Raw genomic sequence first — 20,877 nt, forward strand, 5'->3', positions numbered from 1 at the left:
AAGGCAGCAAAGCCCCTGCTATTACTAACCTACTTAGCCCTCCCCAGACCTTCAGCTCAGGAGCACATGAACAGAGGTAAGGCCCCTGCAATTAGTAAATTAATCAGCCCTCCAGGCCTCGGGAAAATGTCCTGGCAGGGGAGCACAAAACGCAGCTTTCTGGGTCATCCAAGGTAGCCAGGTAGCCAGGGGGAGGCTGAGGTGAAGCTGGTGCATGGGAAGTGCCTTCCCAGTGTGTTCTGGCAGTTTGAATGTTTACCATTTACTGTAGTATTACCCTTGTACCTGTGTATGGTACCCTTTTGTAACTTGCACACGTCACTTTTCTCTGGTATCACACTGTATGCTACCTCTCACTTTTGTTTGCTTTAGATACTTGTACAAGTGCCACCATTGCCTACGTAACGTTTGTTCTTGTGCTGGAGTGTCTGCCATTTATTGCAGTATTATACCTCTACTTGTACTTTGTACGCTTTTGTAACCTGCACACATATCACTTTTTCCTCCTGTAATGTACCGATTGCTACCTCATGTATTTTGGTTGCTCACTATTGTCACTTTTGATTCATGTAACTTAACGTTTGCTTTTGTAATTTGTCCACTTGTAATTTTTCTCCTCATGTATTATTGCTGTTCCTAGTGTGAAGCGCTCTGACACCTTCGGGTAAAGTCCGCGCTATATAAAATCGCATAAATAAATAAATAAAATAAAAAAATTCCAAACATCACCTGGCCCCCAAAGAAAGACCCATTCTTCCTCGCCCACTATGCCCTGAATGTGAAGGGCTGTGGGCGAGGTGTTAAGACTAACACCGTTTCTGGGCTGCATGAGCCCCAGGGGGGCCGAGGTGAAAATGGCTCAAAGGCCTGAGAAACACCTGGCCCCCAGGGAGGCCGATTCTTGCAAACAATCACCGCTCCCCAGCCCAGCCTCAGCTTGATTGCTTGGCAGGGCAGAGGTGAAGGAGAGGCCACAGCTGACAATCGCTGTCTGGCCGCACAGCGAGGCTGCTTTCATTTTCTCTGTCTGTCTCCGTGCACTCTGTGGGCCGTTTTTTTTCTCCCCTTTCCTAGTACACTCTCTGTGGACTGGGACAGGGGAGAAAAAAACGGCCCACAGAGGGCACGGAGGCACCGGCCCTTCGGCCCATGCCCGAATGCCCGCCTTGCCAATCCGCCCCTGCATGTGAGGGAAGGAGACTTAAACGTCTGATGTACACCGCCTCCCTACCCAACCGAGGAACCTTTTCCTGCCTGGGTTAGCCACGCTCCTCCTGGAGCGTGGCGGGATGACGCGCGTTGCTGGTCCTCCTTCGGTTCCTTCACTTCCTTTGCGTTCTCGGCGTCCTCTTGGCCCGTTGTTGTCTGCTCTTCTCCTTCTCTTCTAGGCGTCCCGTCCTCTTGGCGTTCTCCCCCTTGCTTCTGTGTATCGGAGTAGAGACACACCTCCTTCCGGGGCTCGTCCTCTTTAATTGGAAGGGAGAGAGTGACGTTCTGTTCGGGGGCGTGGCTGGCATTCGCTGAGAACTCCCAGTAAAAGGGACAGTAAGAAAAGTCTCAGTGATTTTCGTCGTTGGACATGCGCCAATCGTCCTGCTGAGTATGGAAATAAGGTGAAGAATCATTTCGGGGATCCCACCAGTCTGTAGTCCTTTGTTTCTCTACCCCTGTACCCTCGACCCTGTGACACACCTCCTCCCCTGGTTTCTCCAGTTCGGGAGAGGAAACATCCGTGACAAGTAATCAGTGTTACCGTTCTCTGTACCTTTCCTGTGTTTTACTACAAACTGAAAAGGTTGTAGGGATAAAAACCAGCGGAGTATTCGGGGATTCTGCGTGTGGTTACGACTCATCCACTGAAGTGGTGCATGATCTGTATACAGGGTGAATGGCTGACCTTCTAGATAATACATAGCGTGTCAATGGCCCATTTCACGGCCAGGCATTCTTTTTCTATTGTGGAATACTTTTTTCCCTGGGAAACAATTTTCGGCTCACGTACACTATTGGATGTTCTTCCCCTTCTGCTGTCTGTTGTGATAGAACAGCCCCTATCCCTTGGTTGGAGGCATCAGTGTGCAATATAAAGGGTTTTGAGAAGTCAGGGGATATTAATACTGGTGTAGTGGTTATGGTCCTTTTTAGAGTGTAAAAGGCTTTTCTCATGGAGTCAGTGGGATAGGATAAGACCTGGGTTTTAACCTCTTTTCAAAGGACATCTGTCAAAGGGGCTGCTGTTTCTGCAAACTGGGGAATGAACCTCCTATAATACCCAATTAACCCAAGGAAGGCCCTTAATTCACGTTTGGTGGTAGGGAATGGAGTCTCAGAGATGGCTGTAACTTTTTACGCCTGAGGGGCTATGAGACTGTCGCCAAGGACATAACCTAGGTAGTTCACCTTTCTATATCCGACCCGTGATTTCTTCGCGTTCACATGTAGTCCTGTGTTTTGTAGGGCAGCAAGTATCTTCTGTAGATGTTGAAGGTGGGTATCCCAGTCGGGACTGAATACTATGATGTCATCAAGATAGGCTGATGAAAAGCCATAGTATTCTCTCAGTACAGTATTCATCAACCTTTGAAATGTCGCCGGGGCACCGTGTAGTCCAAACGAGAGTACTGTGAACTCATAGAGACCGTCTGGGGTGGAGAAGGCTGTCTTCTTTTGGTCTTCTTGTCTTAATGGCACTTGCCAGTATCCTTTTGTTAAATCCAATGTAGTGATGTAACTGGTGTCACCCATATTCTCATTCAGCTCATCAATGCGGGGAATGGGGTATGCATCGAATGACGAGATTTCGTTACATTTACGAAAGTCCATACAAAAAGGGCTACTGCCATCGGGTTTAGGGAACATTACAATGGGTGAAGACCATTCACTCGGCGATGGTTGGATAACCCCTAATTTTAACATATCTTGCACCTCTTTTTGAATGGTCATTCTTCTGGCTGCAGGTATTCGATACGGCTTTTGTTTGATCACTTGTCCAGGCGGGGCGTCAATTTTATCTTCTACCAAATGCGTAATCCCTGGCTTGTCTGAAAAGATGGCAGTGAATGGGCAGAGGGCGGATTGGAGGGATTCTTTTTTCTTTTTGACCCAGTTCATCGTTAACGTGCAGTTGGTTAAAGGGGTAGAGTGGTTTTCTTCTCTAGTGGGTAAGGTAAATGCAAGGTGAGTAGAGGAGGGTAAAGGCCCTAACCATTTCTTAAGCATGTTGATGTGAAATGTCTGGCTTCGGCAATGTGATAGTTGTAGTCTACAGGTGGTGTTTCCTATCACCTTGGTTGCTTTGTACGGTCCTTTCCATTCTGTTTGGAATTTTTTTGTGGATGAAGGTAATAATACCAAGGCCCAATCCCCGATGGACAGTTTTCTCCATCTCTTTCCCTTGTCATAGGAAGCCTTCTGTCGTTTTTGGTTTTCTTCTCAGTTGGAATAGGCCAAATCACGCAGCTTTCCTATTTTGGCTTTTAGCTGTTGAGTATACTCCAACATGTCCCTTGTTTCTTGTATCTCTTCTTTCTCCCATGCATTCTTTGTTATTTCGAGCAGACTTCTGGGTTGTCGCCCGTATAGAAGCTCGAAAGACGAGCAGCCTAAGGAGCTTTGTATTTGTCCTCTGATGACATATAGGGCTAAAGGCAGGAGTCGGTCCCAGTCTTGTTCATTTGCGGACAGCATTTTCTTCAGAGTGGTTTTTAAGATTCCGTTATATCGCTGCACTAATCCATCGGATTGTGGGTGATATACCGATGTCTTGATGTGTCGTAAGTCAAGTAAGCGACAAACCTCTTTCATGATCCGTGACATAAATGGTGTACCTTGATCGGTCAGGATCTCTTTAGGAAGGCCCACCCTTGAAAAGAGTTCCAGGAACTTTTCTGTGATGGTTCGGGTAGTGGGAGTCCTGATGGGGAAAGCCTCTGGGTAACGGGTAGCGTAGTCCACTATTACTAAAACATAAGAGTGTCCCTTTTTAGTTTGTGGTAAGGGGCCAATCAGGTCCATCCCAACCCTCTCAAAGGGGTTTCCTATAATAGGTGATGGTGATAAGGGAACGGCCGGACGCTTATGTGCTTTTCTTCACTGGCATATTTCACAGGACTGACAATACTCTTTAACGTCTCTATATATACTGGGCCAAAAAAAAATGTCTGAGGAGGTTCTGAGTAGTTTTCTCTGCCCCAATATGTCCGGCTGTAAGGTGTGAATGGGAGAAGAATAACAGTTGTTCTCTAAAGGACTTTGGTACCAGGAGTTGGGGGGGATCAGTAGATGTACTCTGTCTATACAACAACCCTTCTCGTATGAGGAACCTAGGAAAGGTAGGGACTTGGGTGTCTAGTGTTGCATGCGCCTGATCCCAAGCGTTTACTAGAGAGGCATCATTTGCTTGGGCGAATTTAAAGCTTCTATCATGTAACCAGGGTTCAGGGGTAGTTAAGGCTCACAAACGGTTTTCAGAGGTCTTCCCTGTTTCGGTCTTTTCTCTCTGTTCCCTCACTACTTACATAAAGAGCTTTAAAAACTCTGGGTTAACTGTCCCTATGATTATTTCCTCAGGGAGATTTTCCAACACCCCAACCTTAATTGAACAGGTTACCCCATTTTCTAGTGTGAGAGTTATAGTTGCTACCGGATATGATATAACGTCCCCGTGCACAAACCTAATGATGCACGTTGGTCTTACTCATGATTTGATTCGGTTGTACTAAGTGCACCTGGACAACAGATTGTCTACAACTCGAATCTAAGAGGGCTTTAACTGGTCTCCCATTCACCCTCGCACTCATGTGGAAAGCGCTCCCCATTTCCGCTGTGTGTATATCCTACTTCCATCGGCTCTTCCGTTGTTTTCTTCCTGGGACACAGACGAGCAATATGCCCCCATTCTCCGCAGTCATAACATTGCGGCCACTTGAAGCTAGGCAGTTCAGGTTTTGGTACCTTGGGTTTCACCACATCAATAGCACCCTTCTGTCTTTTGTCATATTTTATGAGGGTATGTCGGCTCAATTTCTCTGTTTCCCACATCAGGGCTTTGGGTTGTGCTCATGAGTATGTGGTGGCCATCTCAACAGCCTGTTCTACTGTGAGGTGTGTATGTTGCCTCAACCACCTCTGTGTGTTCTAAGGAAGAGATTATAAATATTGTTCTGTCGTAATTTAGCAGCGATTAGATTAAGCATTAGCAGAAGACATCCTGTATTTAGAGACTATGTTGTCTTTTTATGGAATCCATTTTGTATTTGGCAGCCATTTTAGATGGCCATGTGCTCACCATGTACTCAGTCCTATCTTGCTGTTCTCTGCTCGGTATATTTAGCCTCTTCCTACTACTTTGCACATGCTCAGTTGTGCTTGCAGCTGCTAATATTCTGTAACTGTCAGGATGTGCTTGCTAGCATTGGCAAAACTGTTAGCTCCTCCTACTTGTCGACTGTGCATTTTCTGTATGACCATCTATGTGTGTAACTCTTCTTATGTGCACTTGTACTGCCCCTTTTTGGCCCCTGTGAGGGTATATAAGAGATACTGTGGCCTTCAGTCCTCAGACCATCTCATACAGAGTGCTGCGGCTTCTGTGTGACATGGCCTCACTTGTTGTAATTTAATAAATATGTTTCTCTTGATTACAGATTCTGTGCCAACTTTTTCATGCTGCTTTAAAGGATCAGGTGTTAGTGCACACCCCTGAGATGGGATTTTTGATTTCCCTCATTTGGCGCGCCAACTTGGGGCTCATCAGAGCGGTGACTATCTGCAGGAGCGATTTTTGGTCAGGAGACAGACATTTACTGAGGAAGACAAGGCAGGATTCTACTAAAGGAGGTACCAATTCTGGGGGTTCTTAGTCTCTGTAGCCCAGTCTACTTCTGATCTTACTGATTTTTGATCCTCCACATGATGGCACCCCTGACTGAGAACATTTCTGGCGTGAATATTTTAAAAGAAAAGACTGTTAGGTCATTCAAAACTTGGCAGATAGAATCTGGACGCTCGTGCTTGGTAAGAACCATTGTATGGTAATTACTGTGAGCTTATGGTAGCCAGTGACTCGCAAGGCAGTTTTAGGATACGCTTGCTGTGGCTTATGGATATGGATATGGATATGGATATGTATGGATGATCGATCATATTTATGATATGGATTATGTGATATATGCGTTGCAACACATGTAGGCAGGTAATGTGGAGATGTTTCTCCATTTATGGTTATGAGCGGCGCAATGATTAAGTGCCATTTTAGATTATGATAATGCATATTTTGCATTATGTTTGTTTGCATGCCTGTTCCAAACTCACATGTAAAATGTGTAGTTTTATGAGAGGTACCATAGTGAGATATGAATTGAATTAGCCGTCTTCCCCTAGAGGGAAAACTTAAAATAGGTTTTAGGTATGAAAACATATTTCTTCCTTGGTGAAATTTTTCCCCAGGGAATTTAAATATGCCCATAATACACATGAGGATCCTTTGTTCTGTGCAATTTTATGTATGAAGATATGCAGAGCGGTTTTTGGTGTTCTGCCAGCCTGAATTAGTGAATTGAGAGTATTTCTACTTCAGTTTTTAGAATACTGTTGAGAATAGGGTTTCTCCTTGTAAATATGACTTACAACTGGAATTTACATAGGTGGTTTGGATGCAGTCTGCAGGCTGTCTTTTGTTTCTGGCTTTAGTGTTGATCCATGGTTTAAAAGGTGTGTTTAAATGTCTAGCTGGTTTGTGGGTTTTTTCCATTCATGTAACTTTTGCTTGTACATTGCGTCGTCGCTATTTACGAAACATGGCTAAAGCGCGCTGTATTGTGTGTCTTTTGTGTTTTACCCCTTTCTGTTTATGTCTGTACTGAGCTCAAATGCATTTTTGTGGTTATTTTTGATGTTTTCAGTCTGTTAAACATAATGTTAGATTAATTAATATTAGGGAAAAATTCGATAGAAATTCAGGAATGACCTATGTGATGTGCTAAACATAACTATATGTTTCTCCTTAAAGTTATAGGGTAAGGAATAGCGCACATGTACAATTGTTAAATGTTTAAGGGATAAACTTAAAATTCTTATTCACTAGGAATATTAAAGGCCTACAGCAGAAAAATGAAATGGTGTGTTTTTGTAGACGACACTCTCATAACATGTTTACTCCTATACATCGCATTAGATGTTAACGGACAAAACAGTTTAGCTGGAGTGAAATTTTCTGAACTCGAAATGTGTATTCTTGCACACGCATTTCAAAGCTTGGAATGTCTGTTTTTAGTAAGGCTGCCACCAGGAAATTCAACACTGGGTAGGGCCTGCCGTCAAGGACACAGCTGTTGTTTTCGCAGGCCATGTTTATTTAGCCAGGATTTCTTCCTTAGTTAAACGTGCAACTTTGCATTTCAGAGTGTTATTTTGAAAGCAAGGTTTACAAAAATAAGGTTAATTATTTGTATCACAGACAGACATTTTAATTGCGATTTCCCTTCTCTTTTAGCATTTATGGCTCTGTTGCTAAAATCATTGTCCTTTTCAAACAAAAGTGGCGCGAAGTTGACGTGTATTTAAAATTGAGATTATATGCTTAGGCGAATGACTGCTCTAAAAAGATAAGCAAGGGGCAGATTTATAATAGGGATGCAGCTTGGTTTTAAGATATAGGATTATTACAAAAACGAAATATGGAGAGTAATTTTTTTAATTATGACATAAAAAAAATATTTTTGAAAAAATAAGGGCTTTTTAAAATCGTTTTTTGATATTCATAAAGCTTAATACTCATACTGTGACCTCCTAGCATTATAATTTAATTTAAGTTGTGCAGTACTGCATAATGAGGACATTTATGTATGGGACCTTCACTTGGCGCAGGCGTAAGAAGTCATTTTTTTTAAAGATTTACATGAGATATGTCTAAGTCCGATTTCTGCAATCTCTAAAGAACATTTTGAGGATGATTAATATGTAACACAATTATAGGTTATTTATTTCTAAGTGCCTCAAATTGCAAAGTCGATATTGTGTTAAATAGACCATTTTTAAAGGCTTTCTTGCCATTTAAACTAGTTTTATAATGCCTTAGGCTTCAGTGAATGCATACATTCAAGTATAATACAAATGTGCACGTTTGCTTTTTCATAGCTTAGTGAGTTAATGTGCCCAGCGCAGAGGCTTATGTTTAATATCAGGGTTGAAAGTTTTGACTTCAGCGGGGCCTACTGAGCCATTTATTTATTTAAGGTTGATACAATATTGCATGGGATAGTGACACACATTTATTATGAAGCTGGTATGGTGTGTTGTTATGTTCCATAAATTATTCACAGGCTCTGAAAATAAATAAATTGTAGTTCTCTAAAAGAAGTAATATATTTAAAATGTCTTTTTTTAAATAGGGTTGATTATTGCACAGACTTGCAGAGACTTATTGTCTTTGTCAGTTTCACAGTGAGGTTACAAGAAAGCTTGGTGCTCCAGCCAGATTTTGACCTTTAGGTCAGTGTGGTGGGGGCTTAGGAGTATGTGACAACAAATGGTGAAATGATTGCTTGGAAAAGCGTCACGCAAAGAAGCCATTCACGTCGACATTTGAAGAGTGCATTCCTGACACGGCTTTTTATAAACAGCAGGGCCTAAACTGGGGGGTTGGTGTAAGGGACACGCAGAGGCTGTGAAAGAGTTTTTGCTTAAGAGATTTTGTACATTTACAAAAACTGGGTGGTTCTACTTGAAATTTTGCGTGTTATGTGAAGTATTGGCTGTATGATGAAACAAAGATGTGTTTTTATGACTTCTTTGAAATGAATTATCTGTGCATTTTTATGTTTTTTGCATTTCTTCTATGAATTTTCCCTGCTTTTCCTGTGTGTCTGACGCGACACAGTAAGTTATATTTGACAGCTGATCTTCACTGACTGCTTGATCTGCTGTCAAAAGGGTGAGGATGGATTAAAAGAAGGTGTTATTTAGGTATAAGTCTGACAAAATTAAAATGGGCCCGAATGGTTTTTTTTTATGTTATTGGAGTGTTTATTGTGCAGAAAGTGCATGAAATGGTGTTGCATGCTATTGTGTTTTTCTGTGCTTAGGTATACAGCAAAGTATATCTGATGGCTTGGCATGACATGTCCTATATTATGTATGTTTGTGATCCATGTTGGTGCTTTTGTAAGTTTTGCTGTGTTGTGAAGGGATGACATGACTATGTATATCCTTTGAGCAACAGTGGTTAAAACTTGTTAAGTGGTAAAACTTGCTGATACTAAATTATGATATATGATATTGTTATATTGTGAGCAAGAACAGACAGCACTTCACCAAGTGCATGCCTATGTGGTTATAATATATACAGCAAAGTGTGTCACCTTTACTCACGTTACTGCTCTTTTCCCTTAAGGAAAAGGCAGCCTCACATTTATATTTCCTTGATTGGACCTAAGGAAGCAATTATAGATCTGTGACTCTTATGCAAGGTGACCTAATTTCTATATAGTATTAGTTAAATGATGTTCTGTCTTAAAAGGAAACCAGGTTTCATTTTCCCCGAGAAAGGAAGGAATGGGATCACTAGCTGAGATTACCGTAGATGGTGTAGTGGCCAGCGGTAGAGTTATTATATGTGTACTATTTTTGACTTTTCTGTATCACCCATGCTCTTGGCATTATGTCACAAACTTGATTGTCACCCAAGTCATTTTTTGTCCTTCCTATGGATTTTTCTTTTGCTGCTTCTCCCCTGATTGATGTCACATTGTGCCTAGTTTTTGGGGATTTTAGCTGTGTTCTAGTCCTATTTTCTTTTTCGTTTTTCTTTCACCATTTAGAGGTTTACATTTCCAGACTACAGTGATGTATCAGGTTCCTCTATAATATGTGTAATTCCCTTTTGTATGACCAAACTGGTTTTCAAAATTTCTTCAGGCCTACTCTGATGTTTTCTAGTCTGACTGTTAGGGTAGTGATAGATTATAGTAAGATCAGTTGTCCACCTCAATAGGAGATACTTTCACGAGTATTTAGTATGACAAATTCAAATGCCTATTCTAATTTGGTTTTTAGTTCTTTTTCCCTGCTGCTTTAATTTTTGGTGGGATCAGATGTGTCCTAATCATAGAAATACCAGGACTCTAGTTCTTGTCTGTTGTTTCTACATTGCTATTAGCTTTTGTATTGTATAGTCCACCTGACGCACAATTAGTCTACATGTCCCTGATAATCTGTATTATGTGATTTCTCTTTTTGAGGTGTTCTAGATAAGGAATTTAGGAACACCTGCACTTAATAATTGAGGAAAGTTTGTTTACCCCCTTAGACAATGTCACTATGTGTGAAAACATCCACTCAAACAGAATTTGTATGTAGCTGTTTTCCTTTAGATGGTAGAGGGTATGCTCTCACATGGAAACCCAATTGAAGAGGCTAGAGGTGCTGTTTTACCTACTACCTTTTGTCTTTGTACTCTATGACAATGACAGTATTTTGTTTTAGATCACTATAGTCCCATGGTGTATGGCCACTCCTTTGAAGATTGCAGGCCACCTGCTTGCAAATCCCCTGCAATGAATTGTTTTTTGTATACTTCCCAATAGGTCCAGCCTGTGTTTTTCTTTACTCTCACATAGATAGATGGAAGTGGTTCTTGGGTGCCTTGCTAATATATGGGGCATCCCAAGACTAGGAAGTATTTTCTAACACTCTGTTGATAGACTGTTTCTGTGCCTTGTCTAAAGACAATTTGTTCTGTCCACCAATAGATATTTGCTGCTGTACAAACCACTACCAGAGGGGCCCGGACATCAGATTCAGCCTGGGGAGTCAGCGTCAGCACCAGTGCAGCTTGAAGCCAAAGTGAAGGTAACCAGCACAAGCATTGCTGGCAACTAGGACCTCAGTGAAGGCGGAAGCCCTGTGATTAAGTGTGTACCCCTGCCACTGTTTTGAGCGAAAGACGGGGTCACAAATCAGAAAGGAGAAATCGTGGATCATGCCTAGCTGAGAGTCACAGACCGACCAGAATGGCAAGGAGGTTTTGCTTGAGGTGACCCCTTCTGAAACAAGGGTTGCTTCAGAGATCCTAGAATCAGGCCTCTGATTTCTGGTCCTAAAGTGAATACAAGTTTGCACCTTTGTTTGTTGGTCAAGAGATACCTGGGTACACTGGATGCAAATGTGTAGCCCCAACGAATGAGCGGTGCGCCAGCAGAGCAATATAGGAGATAGGGAAGGACTTGAGATTAGGGTTCAAGTTCTGTGTCGCTGGTGCCTGTTAGATTGAAGTGAAGAAAAGTGGTGCACTGTTTGAGACACTGGACAGGATCGCTAAGAGCATTTGCCTGTTGGGTGACTGCCCTATCCTGAAAGAAGAGACGTTTTTTCCTTGAAACTGGACTGTGATTCTTGAGTTGCGAGTTGTGCAGCTCCACCGTGGAAACAACAAAGAGCCTGCCTGTGAGGCTCAAACGGACACAGGGAGAAGACTCCCCCTCTGGTTGGTTGTACAGCAGATTCAATTTCCCCAAGGACTTCCTCTTTTTGTTAATAATGTATCCCTTTAGTTGTCCCATTTTTGAAGAGCAGCCCTTTGCAGCTCTTGGTCCTAATTCCTATGGCCCTGTGTGGTCCTCCTGGTCCCAGATATGCTTGATGTTCTAGCCCTCATAAAAGGAAAATGTAACAGTCAATTGGAAAATGTTTTTATTAGATATGAGCTGTTAGCTATTCTGAAATTTAAAATGAATAGTCACTGAAATGCATAGGAGCCCTGAAAATGTCTACTAGATGATTTTAGGATTTGCTTTAGCTTAGGCCAAGAAAAATGATAATTCTGTTTATAATAGTGGCCATTGCTTTCCCCTACTGTCTGTATGTTTATTATGATCCAATGTCCGTTTTTCTTGGATTCCTGCTGATACCCTTAGTGAAATGTTTAGACTGGAAAATGCTCCCCTAGCAATACATTAGGATATTGATAAATTGTGAAATTGAATGTACAAATATTTTCTATGTTCTTACTGGATCATGGGAATGTCTTCAGCTAATGCTGAAAGGGTCGTCTGTCGTAATTTAGCAGCGATTAGATTAAGCATTAGCAGAAGACATCCTGTATTTAGAGACTATGTTGTCTTTTTATGGAATCCATTTTGTATTTGGCAGCCATTTTAGATGGCCATGTGCTCACCATGTACTCAGTCCTATCTTGCTGTTCTCTGCTCGGTATATTTAGCCTCTTCCTACTACTTTGCACATGCTCAGTTGTGCTTGCAGCTGCTAATATTCTGTAACTGTCAGGATGTGCTTGCTAGCATTGGCAAAACTGTTAGCTCCTCCTACTTGTCGACTGTGCATTTTCTGTATGACCATCTATGTGTGTAACTCTTCTTATGTGCACTTGTACTGCCCCTTTTTGGCCCCTGTGAGGGTATATAAGAGATACTGTGGCCTTCAGTCCTCAGACCATCTCATACAGAGTGCTGCGGCTTCTGTGTGACATGGCCTCACTTGTTGTAATTTAATAAATATGTTTCTCTTGATTACAGATTCTGTGCCAACTTTTTCATGCTGCTTTAAAGGATCAGGTGTTAGTGCACACCCCTGAGATGGGATTTTTGATTTCCCTCAGTTCCAGATAAATCTTATTCATAATCTCCTCCTTTGTGCTGGTTTCGGGGGATAGCCATTTGTCGGCCGCCATCTTTAAACAGAAAAATAGAGTCTTAGGATTTTCATCAGGGGTCCCTTTTCCTTTTCGAAATTGTATTCTATAGGCCTCTGCATCTAGGCCTAAATGATCCAAGATTATTTTCTTGATTTCATTATATGGGGTATCTCCTCCCGCGTTAGCCACCTGAAAGGCCGCCTGCGCCTCGCCTGTTAGTAGAGGTGCCAAAAAATGCGGCCACCTATCCATTGGCCATCCACATGCTCTCGCCACTCTCTCGAAATTCAAGAGGAAGGCGTCGGTACATACTTCTGAAGCGAAATTCCTGAAGGATGAGGTGTGACACTGCGAGGAGGGATTGTAGGCTGTCCTTCAGTAAACATCTTTTGTAGACCTTCCATGTGGGCCGCCATTGTGCTCTTCAAAATGTCGCGGTCAGCCTGGGCTGACGTCATTTGACGCTCCACGGCCCATTCCAATTTTTCTTGTCCCTTCACTATTTGCTGTATCAGGGACTCCATCTTTTATATACATATGGACGTACTTATGCCCGCATTCTCCACCAAGTGTTAGCGGGTCTGAATGACTGGATACAATGCTTAGGCAGTTTAGTTATGTATTTATTAATAGTTGTCACAGACATCCTTTTTCTTTATGACAGTCTGTCTTTAGAGTTGCAATATTGAAATAATATTCTCAGTAAAAGTAAGGAAATAATAATAAGAGTCCTCCTTTATGTTCGTTTTCATGCACTCTGCTGGGTTTGACTCGTCTTCCGAATATCCGGGTCTCCTTCCTGGTCTCTCTTCTTTCTCTACTCCTTTGCGTATGGCTCGGATGATGGAGAGAGAGAGAGAGAGCTTTAAATATTGGGTCCAATTAAGTAACCGAGGGGAAAGGGAGTGAGGGGTCACCAGTTCGTGACGATAGCGGTTTACGGGCCGGTGAGAGTGAGAGAAAAAAAAGAAAAAAAAAAGACATGAGGAAAGGAGACTTAAACGTCCAATGTAGACCGCCTCCCTACCCAACCGAGGAACCTTTTCCGTGCTCGAGTTGACGCGCGTTGCTTGTCCTCCTTCGGTTCCTTCACTTCCTTCGCGTTCTCGGCGTCCTCTTGGCCCGTTGTCATCAATCAATCAATCAATCAATCACTGACACTTATAGAGCGCGCTACCTACCCATAGGGTCTCAAGGCGCTTAGGGGAAGGGGGGGGGTGCCGCTACTGCTCGAACAGCCAGGTCTTCAGCTTCTTCCTGAAGGAGAGGTGGTCTTGGGTCAGGCGCAGGTCGGTCGGGAGGGAGTTCCAGGTCTTGGCGGCCAGGTAGGAGAAGGACCTTCCTCCTGTGGTTGCTCTTCGGATGCGGGGGACGGCGGCGAGGGCGTGGTTGGCTGAGCGGAGGTGGCGTTTGGGAGCGTAGAAGTTGATCCGGCTGTTGAGGTAGTCCGGGCCTTGGTCGTGTAGGGCTTTGTGTGCGTGGGTGAGGAGGCGGAAGGTGATTCTTTTGTTGACGGGGAGCCAGTGAAGGTCTCTCAGATGTCCGGAGATGTGGCTGTGTCGTGGGATGTCGAGGATGAGTCTGGCTGAGGCGTTCTGGATCCGCTGGAGTCTCTTCTGAAGCTTGGCGGTGGTACCGGCGTAGAGGGCGTTGCCGTAGTCCAGTCGGCTAGTGACGAGGGCCTGGGTGACGGTCTTCCTGGTCTCGGTGGGGATCCACCAGAAGATCTTCCGTAGCATGCGTAGGATGTTGAAGCACGCTGAGGAGACGGCGTTGACTTGCCTGGTCATGGAGAGGGAGGAGTCCAGGATGAAGCCCAGGTTGCGTGCATGGTCTGTCGGTTTGGGTGCGGTGCCCAGGGCGGGAGGCCACCAGGAGTCGTTCCAGGCAGAGGGTGAAGAGCCCAGGATGAGGACCTCCGTCTTGTCCGAGTTCAGTTTCAGGCGGCTGGTCGTCATCCACTCGGCTACCTCTTTCATCCCTTCGTGTAGGTTGGCTCTGGCGGTGGCGGGGTCGTTGGTCAGGGAGAGGATCAGCTGGGTGTCGTCGGCGTAGGAGATTATGCTGAGGTTGTGTTGGCGTGCGATGGCCGCGAGGGGGCTCATGTAGACGTTGAAGAGGGTGGGGCTCAGAGAGGATCCTTGAGGGACGCCGCAGATGACTTCGGAGGCCTCTGACTTGTACGGTGGTAGGCGGACTCTCTGTGTTCTTCCGTCGAGGAAGGAGATGATCCATTCCAGCGCCTTGTCCCGGATTCCGACGTTGCTGAGGCGCTGTACTAGGGTGCGGTGGCAGACCGTGTCGAATGCCGCGGAGAGGTCTAGGAGGATGAGGGCCGCTGTTTCTCCGTTGTCCATCAGGGCTCGGATGTCATCGGTGGCGGCGATGAGGGCGGTCTCGGTGCTGTGATTGGCTCGGAAGCCGGACTGTGAGGGGTCGAGGGATCCATTCGTCTCGAGGAAGGCGGCCAGCTGTTTGTTGACGGTCTTCTCGATGACTTTGGCTGGGAACGGGAGGAGTGAGATGGGGCGGTAGTTCTTGAGTTCGGTGGGGTCCGCTGTTGGTTTCTTGAGTAGAGCGCTGAGTTCGGCGTGCTTCCAGCTCTCAGGGAAGGTGGCGGTGTTGAAGGATGTGTTGATGATGTCTCGCAGGTGGGGTGCTCTTCTCCTTCTCTTCTAAGCGTCCCGTCCTCTTGGCATTCTCCCCCTTGCTTCCATGTATCGGAGTAGAGACACACCTCCTTCCGGGGCTCGTCTTCTTTAATTGGCAGGGAGAGAGTGACGTTCTGTTCGGGGGCGTAGCTGGCATTCGCTGAGAACTCCCAGTAAAAGGGACCGTAAGAAAAGTCTCCGTGGTCTTCGTCGTTGGACATGCGCCAATCGTCCTGCTGAGTATGGAAATAAGGTGAAGAATCATTTTGGGGTTCCCACCAGTCTGTAGTCCTTTGTTTCTCTACCCCTGTACCCTCGACCCTCTGACAGTTTCATTTAAGGGCTATGCTCACTATCCTATAATTAAAGGTTTTTCACTCACAAAACAATGAGTTATTTGGCACTGGCTGACAGTATGTCACCAGTGTTCAATCAGATGTATACCCTGTCATCTAATCCAATCCAGTGTATGTTATGCGATTTGTGTCTGTGGCTATTGTATATACAGTGTATGTATAAGCAAAGCGGAGTGATGGAAGTCGGTGGGTTCCTTTGTGAAAGCCCCTGGGCAGAAGATGGGGGTGATGTTGTTTCCACAAACAGTGGAAGCGGATCAGGAGCGATGGACTGGGGAGGAGACTTAGGCAGCAAAGTGAGGACAAATGCTTCTACAGAAATTCGATTAGGGGCTTGAGACTAGTCTTCCTGTAGCACTGCCACTTCATGGACAGTGGGGGCAAAGGAGGCTGCAGTCTCTGAGGTCCAGAGTGAGAAGGATCTTTTAGGTAAAACTACCCTTTTGTCTCCTTCCTTGTAATGGTGTTTACGGCTGTCCACAGCCAGGCGCAGATAGCTCACACCTCTTTGTACCTGTCTTGGTGGGTGGCTCGAGGCTGAAGACGACCTTCTGTGAGGAGTATCGCCCCACACAGAGGCTGTGTCTGCAGAAAAGGGTAGACAGTCAATTGAAAACATAATCCAACCAAAACCACTCCCCCTGCCTGCAGATTTCTGAGAAAAAAAAATAGCACTTCCCGATTTTCAGAGAATTTGTAAGTGAAAAACTACAAGAGAGTTATTACAGCACTCTGGCTGCAAGACCAACGCTTGCGGCTGGTCTCCTGGTCACTCTGGATAGTTAATGCCTACTGTTTACATAGTGTAAGCACCAAACAGTAGGTATGAAGGTGACAGAGGGGCATTGAGGGCAGTAATGTATTAGAACAGCTAAACCCTTCAGGGCCTTTACATTGTTTACAAATGCATGCATCTGCACTCAAGCAGTTCTGTTGGGATACTGGCAAATAAGAATACAACATGAATCAGCAGGCATGGTGCAGTGTGCAAACAGCTGTTCTATCTAGAAATGTGAGGGCAGAGGGAACTTTAGTGGCATTAAGATTAGGAACAGATGGTTATGTAAATACATATGTAAACATTTAACATCATGACGACATCATAACCGGAGACCACGAGTTCCCACTCTCAGCCTAGGCTATTGAACTAACACATCCCCTGTAAATACAGCACTGCACTGCACTGCACAGCTGACATGCAGTCTTTAAACTTCCAATTGAGTGGCTGATGAGATCTTGCCAGAATCTGGGGATGAAGGCAGGGGGTTGATGCTTCTGGCATGTTCGTACCTCGAGACAGCAAAAGTATGGCTCAGAAGAAATTCAGTGTAAGGTATACACAGAACCCTCCTTCCTCTATGCAAGTGGCACCACAAGAGACACCTTAGATGAGAGCTTTATTATCCCCCTCTTGGCCCACGATTGGGGTTGTGATGCGAGGGTTACAGACAGACAACTCGGGTACAAAGAGCGGCATGGCGTGCCGTGCACGAACACCAAACTAAGCCACTGGTAACACAAATGTCCTGCATTTTATTGATCCCCACCCAACTCAGAGAGAGGGATGCCGGGCCATCAAGGGGGATATATCTCAGAGAAGTGCTTTAGGCAATGAGACCCTCAATCTACATGCCCGAACATACACATTCAATGCAGTGGCATCCTGTCCCAAGTGGAGTAGGGTCTAGAAACCTGCAAGCTTCACCCCCATCTCTGTCCACACCAGGCACAAAGGAAGGAGAAGAACCAACAACCTGGACGTCCATACCCCAGTGCCAGCTCCTCTGTTAAATACTACATACCCTCATCGGATCCTCAGCAGGGACCCACCGAGCAACCACCGTGCTCTAAGAACGTACAGGGGAGGTTTGTGTCTCTGCCTTCCACACTAATACCATGCATCTATCCTGTGCACCTTACTTTTAAAGGAATTCCCCACTGCAGCCCCTGAGCTGGCACCCATCCACCCTCCCAGGCCCAAAAGGCCACCCACAGCCTCATCGAGTGGTACAAGAATGTAAAGACCCATTTAACTCGCCATGCCCCACACCTCTCCTTAGCTCTGCCATGCCACTCTCCAGTGGCGTGCGGTGCACAGTCTCCATTGTACGACAAACAAGGCAGGTAACATATGAGAAAAGCACTGAATTGGCGGGGTGGAACATTATAATTGTTACCCATTGCAGGCCTTGGCTTTGGAGCAGGGAATCAATGCAGCCATAGAGATGGAGGTGTCAAATGGATTGGATACAGCCTTATGAAACTCGACCCTTTAATATCAATACATTGACCTATAAGCGATCCATCAACATTCACTTCATGAACTGTACAGCTCTGGGCTGCTATTGAAATCAATTAAATTCATAGAATGTGATTTCGTACCTATATTGTGGTATAACTGTCCTCCTTGGAGAATCCAAATGAGCAGGACATTCCTATTCTCCTTGCTAAAGTCTCCTCTTTACAGCAATTACGCACTGTATCCATTCCTCCCTGTCGACCATCTCTCCTTATTGTCCAGCTAAACGCACTGTCATTCTCCAGTGAGATAAACCCCCCTGCGTCCTCCCTGACCACCACAAGACATTCACAATCTCACCCCACTCAAATCTGATGTCTCTTCACTAATCCCGACTCACTGCTGACTTGCATGTCCCAAAACTACCCTAGTTATCCGAATACTAAAAAGATACCCATCTGTTGACCCTTCTAGACCAACAAGTACCATATCTCTCTTCCTACTCCATACATCAGTAAAGCCATTCGAAAGCTTACCTAGAACAAACCTGGAGCAACAGTACCAACTACCCTCCCACGACCCTCTACTTGGGATTCTCCTCAATACACTACAACAAGAGAATACTCACCCACATTTACAAGCTCATAATCCCTGCCCACCTCAATCATTCATCTTCCATGCTCATCACTCTTGGTCTCGCCACCTTGACACAAGGTCACTAGCAGTGCACCCTCCTGGCTCTTCTCTGACCATGAATATTATCTTTACACCTGATGATCCTCCAGGTCCATGCCCACCTTACTGCATGTGGGCTTCCACAGCACTGGAGCACCGGTGATGCCTTCCAGTATATCAGTGGCGTCTCAATGCTTGGTGGTTCGAGTCTGGTATTTCCTGTTATCTTTTAATTAAAAACAAGTCAATTTATCTTCTCTGCAGTTACAAACCAACTCCAAGCTTTACTCTCTGCCAGAAGATACAGGATGGAAGTTTAATTCTGAACATTTCCAAGACCAAGATCATTTTTGCCCACGCCTCCACTGGACCCACCTAATTCCGCCCCTCCCTATCCTGTTGGACCTAAATAGTGGGTTTCATTTTGGTAACAAAATGGAACTCCTCAACGTTTTCACCTCCGTCACCTGCTCAACATCACCTATTCTGTGCCACTTCTCCATTCATTCTGCCAGATCAAACAAACCATTCTGTTCATCACATTGTGCTGTGGAGGATAAAGAGAGCAGTTCCACAACATCATATTCCAAACAGGTCCTCACTGGGAGCCCTTTCCTTATGTAGCAAAAGATGGCAGGATCCCACTTATGATAAGACTGCAGTATGGGTGGACTGGCATTCAAGGGAGATCAAATGCAGTTGTAGCCCTTAACCCTAAGGGGCACCCAAGTCATCAAGGAGGTAGATATCTACATCTAACTGGACACTTCAGCATAATGGGCATTCACCAGTTACCATGTCTCAATATGCAGCTCGTAGCTCTGGCCTCTAACATACCGGCAAAAATCACATGGTGAGAGAAGGACTCACTTTTCCTTTACAATGGCCTCCAGCGTGGCTTTGCTCTCGAAGGTTGGAGATGGAAAGACCATGGTGGCGCCATGAACGGCCATCACCATGGTACCGCCCACAGATGCCAAGCAATGGTACAGCGGGGGAGGTATGACGCACCGGACATCCTAAAGAACAAAGTATTTAAAAAAAGAAGAAACATTAGATAGACACAGTTGTAGTGAGAGCTGGGTTTAAGTAAAGAAAGTGTATGAAGTACTGGACAGAGAAGAAGGGAAGTTGTAATAAAAATGAGGAACGAATATTGAGATGAGAATGGGAGAGGGGTGATTTGAGAGGGAAGAAAGGATAACTGCTGATCTGGGGATTGAAAATAAGCTGACATTTATAGAGGAAAGGTGGGTATGGAGAGAGGAGAAATAAATGAAAGGAAGGAAAGAGTGGAGAAAAGGATATCAGTCACGACGAACATACACAACATGGGGTGGTCAGAAATAAACTGTAAGACTGGGACAGAAAGAAGGAGGATGGAGGGGAGATAAAGTGAAGAAAGAGGTATACAGAAAAACAGCAGATTATAGACCATAGGAAAAGATGGTAGCCAGTGCATCCATTTTTGTGAAGCGTTGATAATGAGGAGCTCCCTAGAATTGTGCTCTATTGATTCATTTTTCTGCTTGTTCAAAGCATTCTCTTCTCCTAATTTCTACTCATACTGGACATGGCAATATGTCTGAAGTTATTCTAAAAATATGAAGCCAAGTTTCCCCATCCCTTAATGATTATGCTGCAATGAGTTTACGCGCCCTTCATTGTCATTCCAACTTTCTATTTGGGCCTGGATTCCCTTATGTTGCCCCATCTCCTTCCTACAGTGGCAGTGATGTTGACTGACAGAGTAGGTGCTATCACAAACAAATGAGGCATTACCAGATCCCGTATGGAGCCCTCCCACCTGAGCCTGACACTACACTGTAAGGCCCTGATTCAGAGTTGCACGGCACTGGGGTCATGGTAACATTGAATCAGATTTTACCCTTATCATCCAGTAAATCCACCTCAGTACTGTGCAATTACAAGTGAAAACCCCACGGAATTAGGAGTTACCATGTGGGACTAATTATTCATGATGTAAAACCGCACAAAATTCGGAATTCTGTGAGGTTTCACACATATTATATTTACCACCTGCTCTGAATAGGCGGTAAATGTACGTGGGGACTTGGGGGGGGATTAGGGTGAGTGACTGGGGTGGGGAAAAGTGTGGCTGGGAAGGGAAAGGTGTTTTCTGGCAGAGGGAGCACTGTATAGCCCCCTTGCCAGAATAAGAAGGGGGAATGAGGCCTGGTAGCCAAATCCTCATGCTGTTCTACTGCAGGGCATTACCACACTGTAAAATTTGGCCTGGTTCTCCCACAGCTAGAAAACCCGACCCACCTGGTATCGGCGAGAGCT

At 44.8% G+C, this 20,877-nt stretch overlaps 1 protein-coding gene across 1 annotated transcript in view; it reads right to left on the reverse strand.

Moving 5' to 3' along the window:
- Positions 1-20,877, reverse strand: part of ACSF2 (acyl-CoA synthetase family member 2) — a 795,127-nt gene that overhangs the window by 419,302 nt on the left and 354,948 nt on the right. The window contains exon 8 of the mRNA XM_078654457.1: positions 19,441-19,589. Within this exon, the coding sequence (XP_078510583.1) occupies positions 19,441-19,589 (149 nt within the window). The remainder of the gene's footprint in view (positions 1-19,440; positions 19,590-20,877) is intronic.

Source organism: Lissotriton helveticus, chromosome 7 (genome assembly GCF_964261635.1).
Source record: "Lissotriton helveticus chromosome 7, aLisHel1.1, whole genome shotgun sequence".
In the NCBI taxonomy this organism is placed as follows: domain Eukaryota; kingdom Metazoa; phylum Chordata; class Amphibia; order Caudata; family Salamandridae; genus Lissotriton; species Lissotriton helveticus.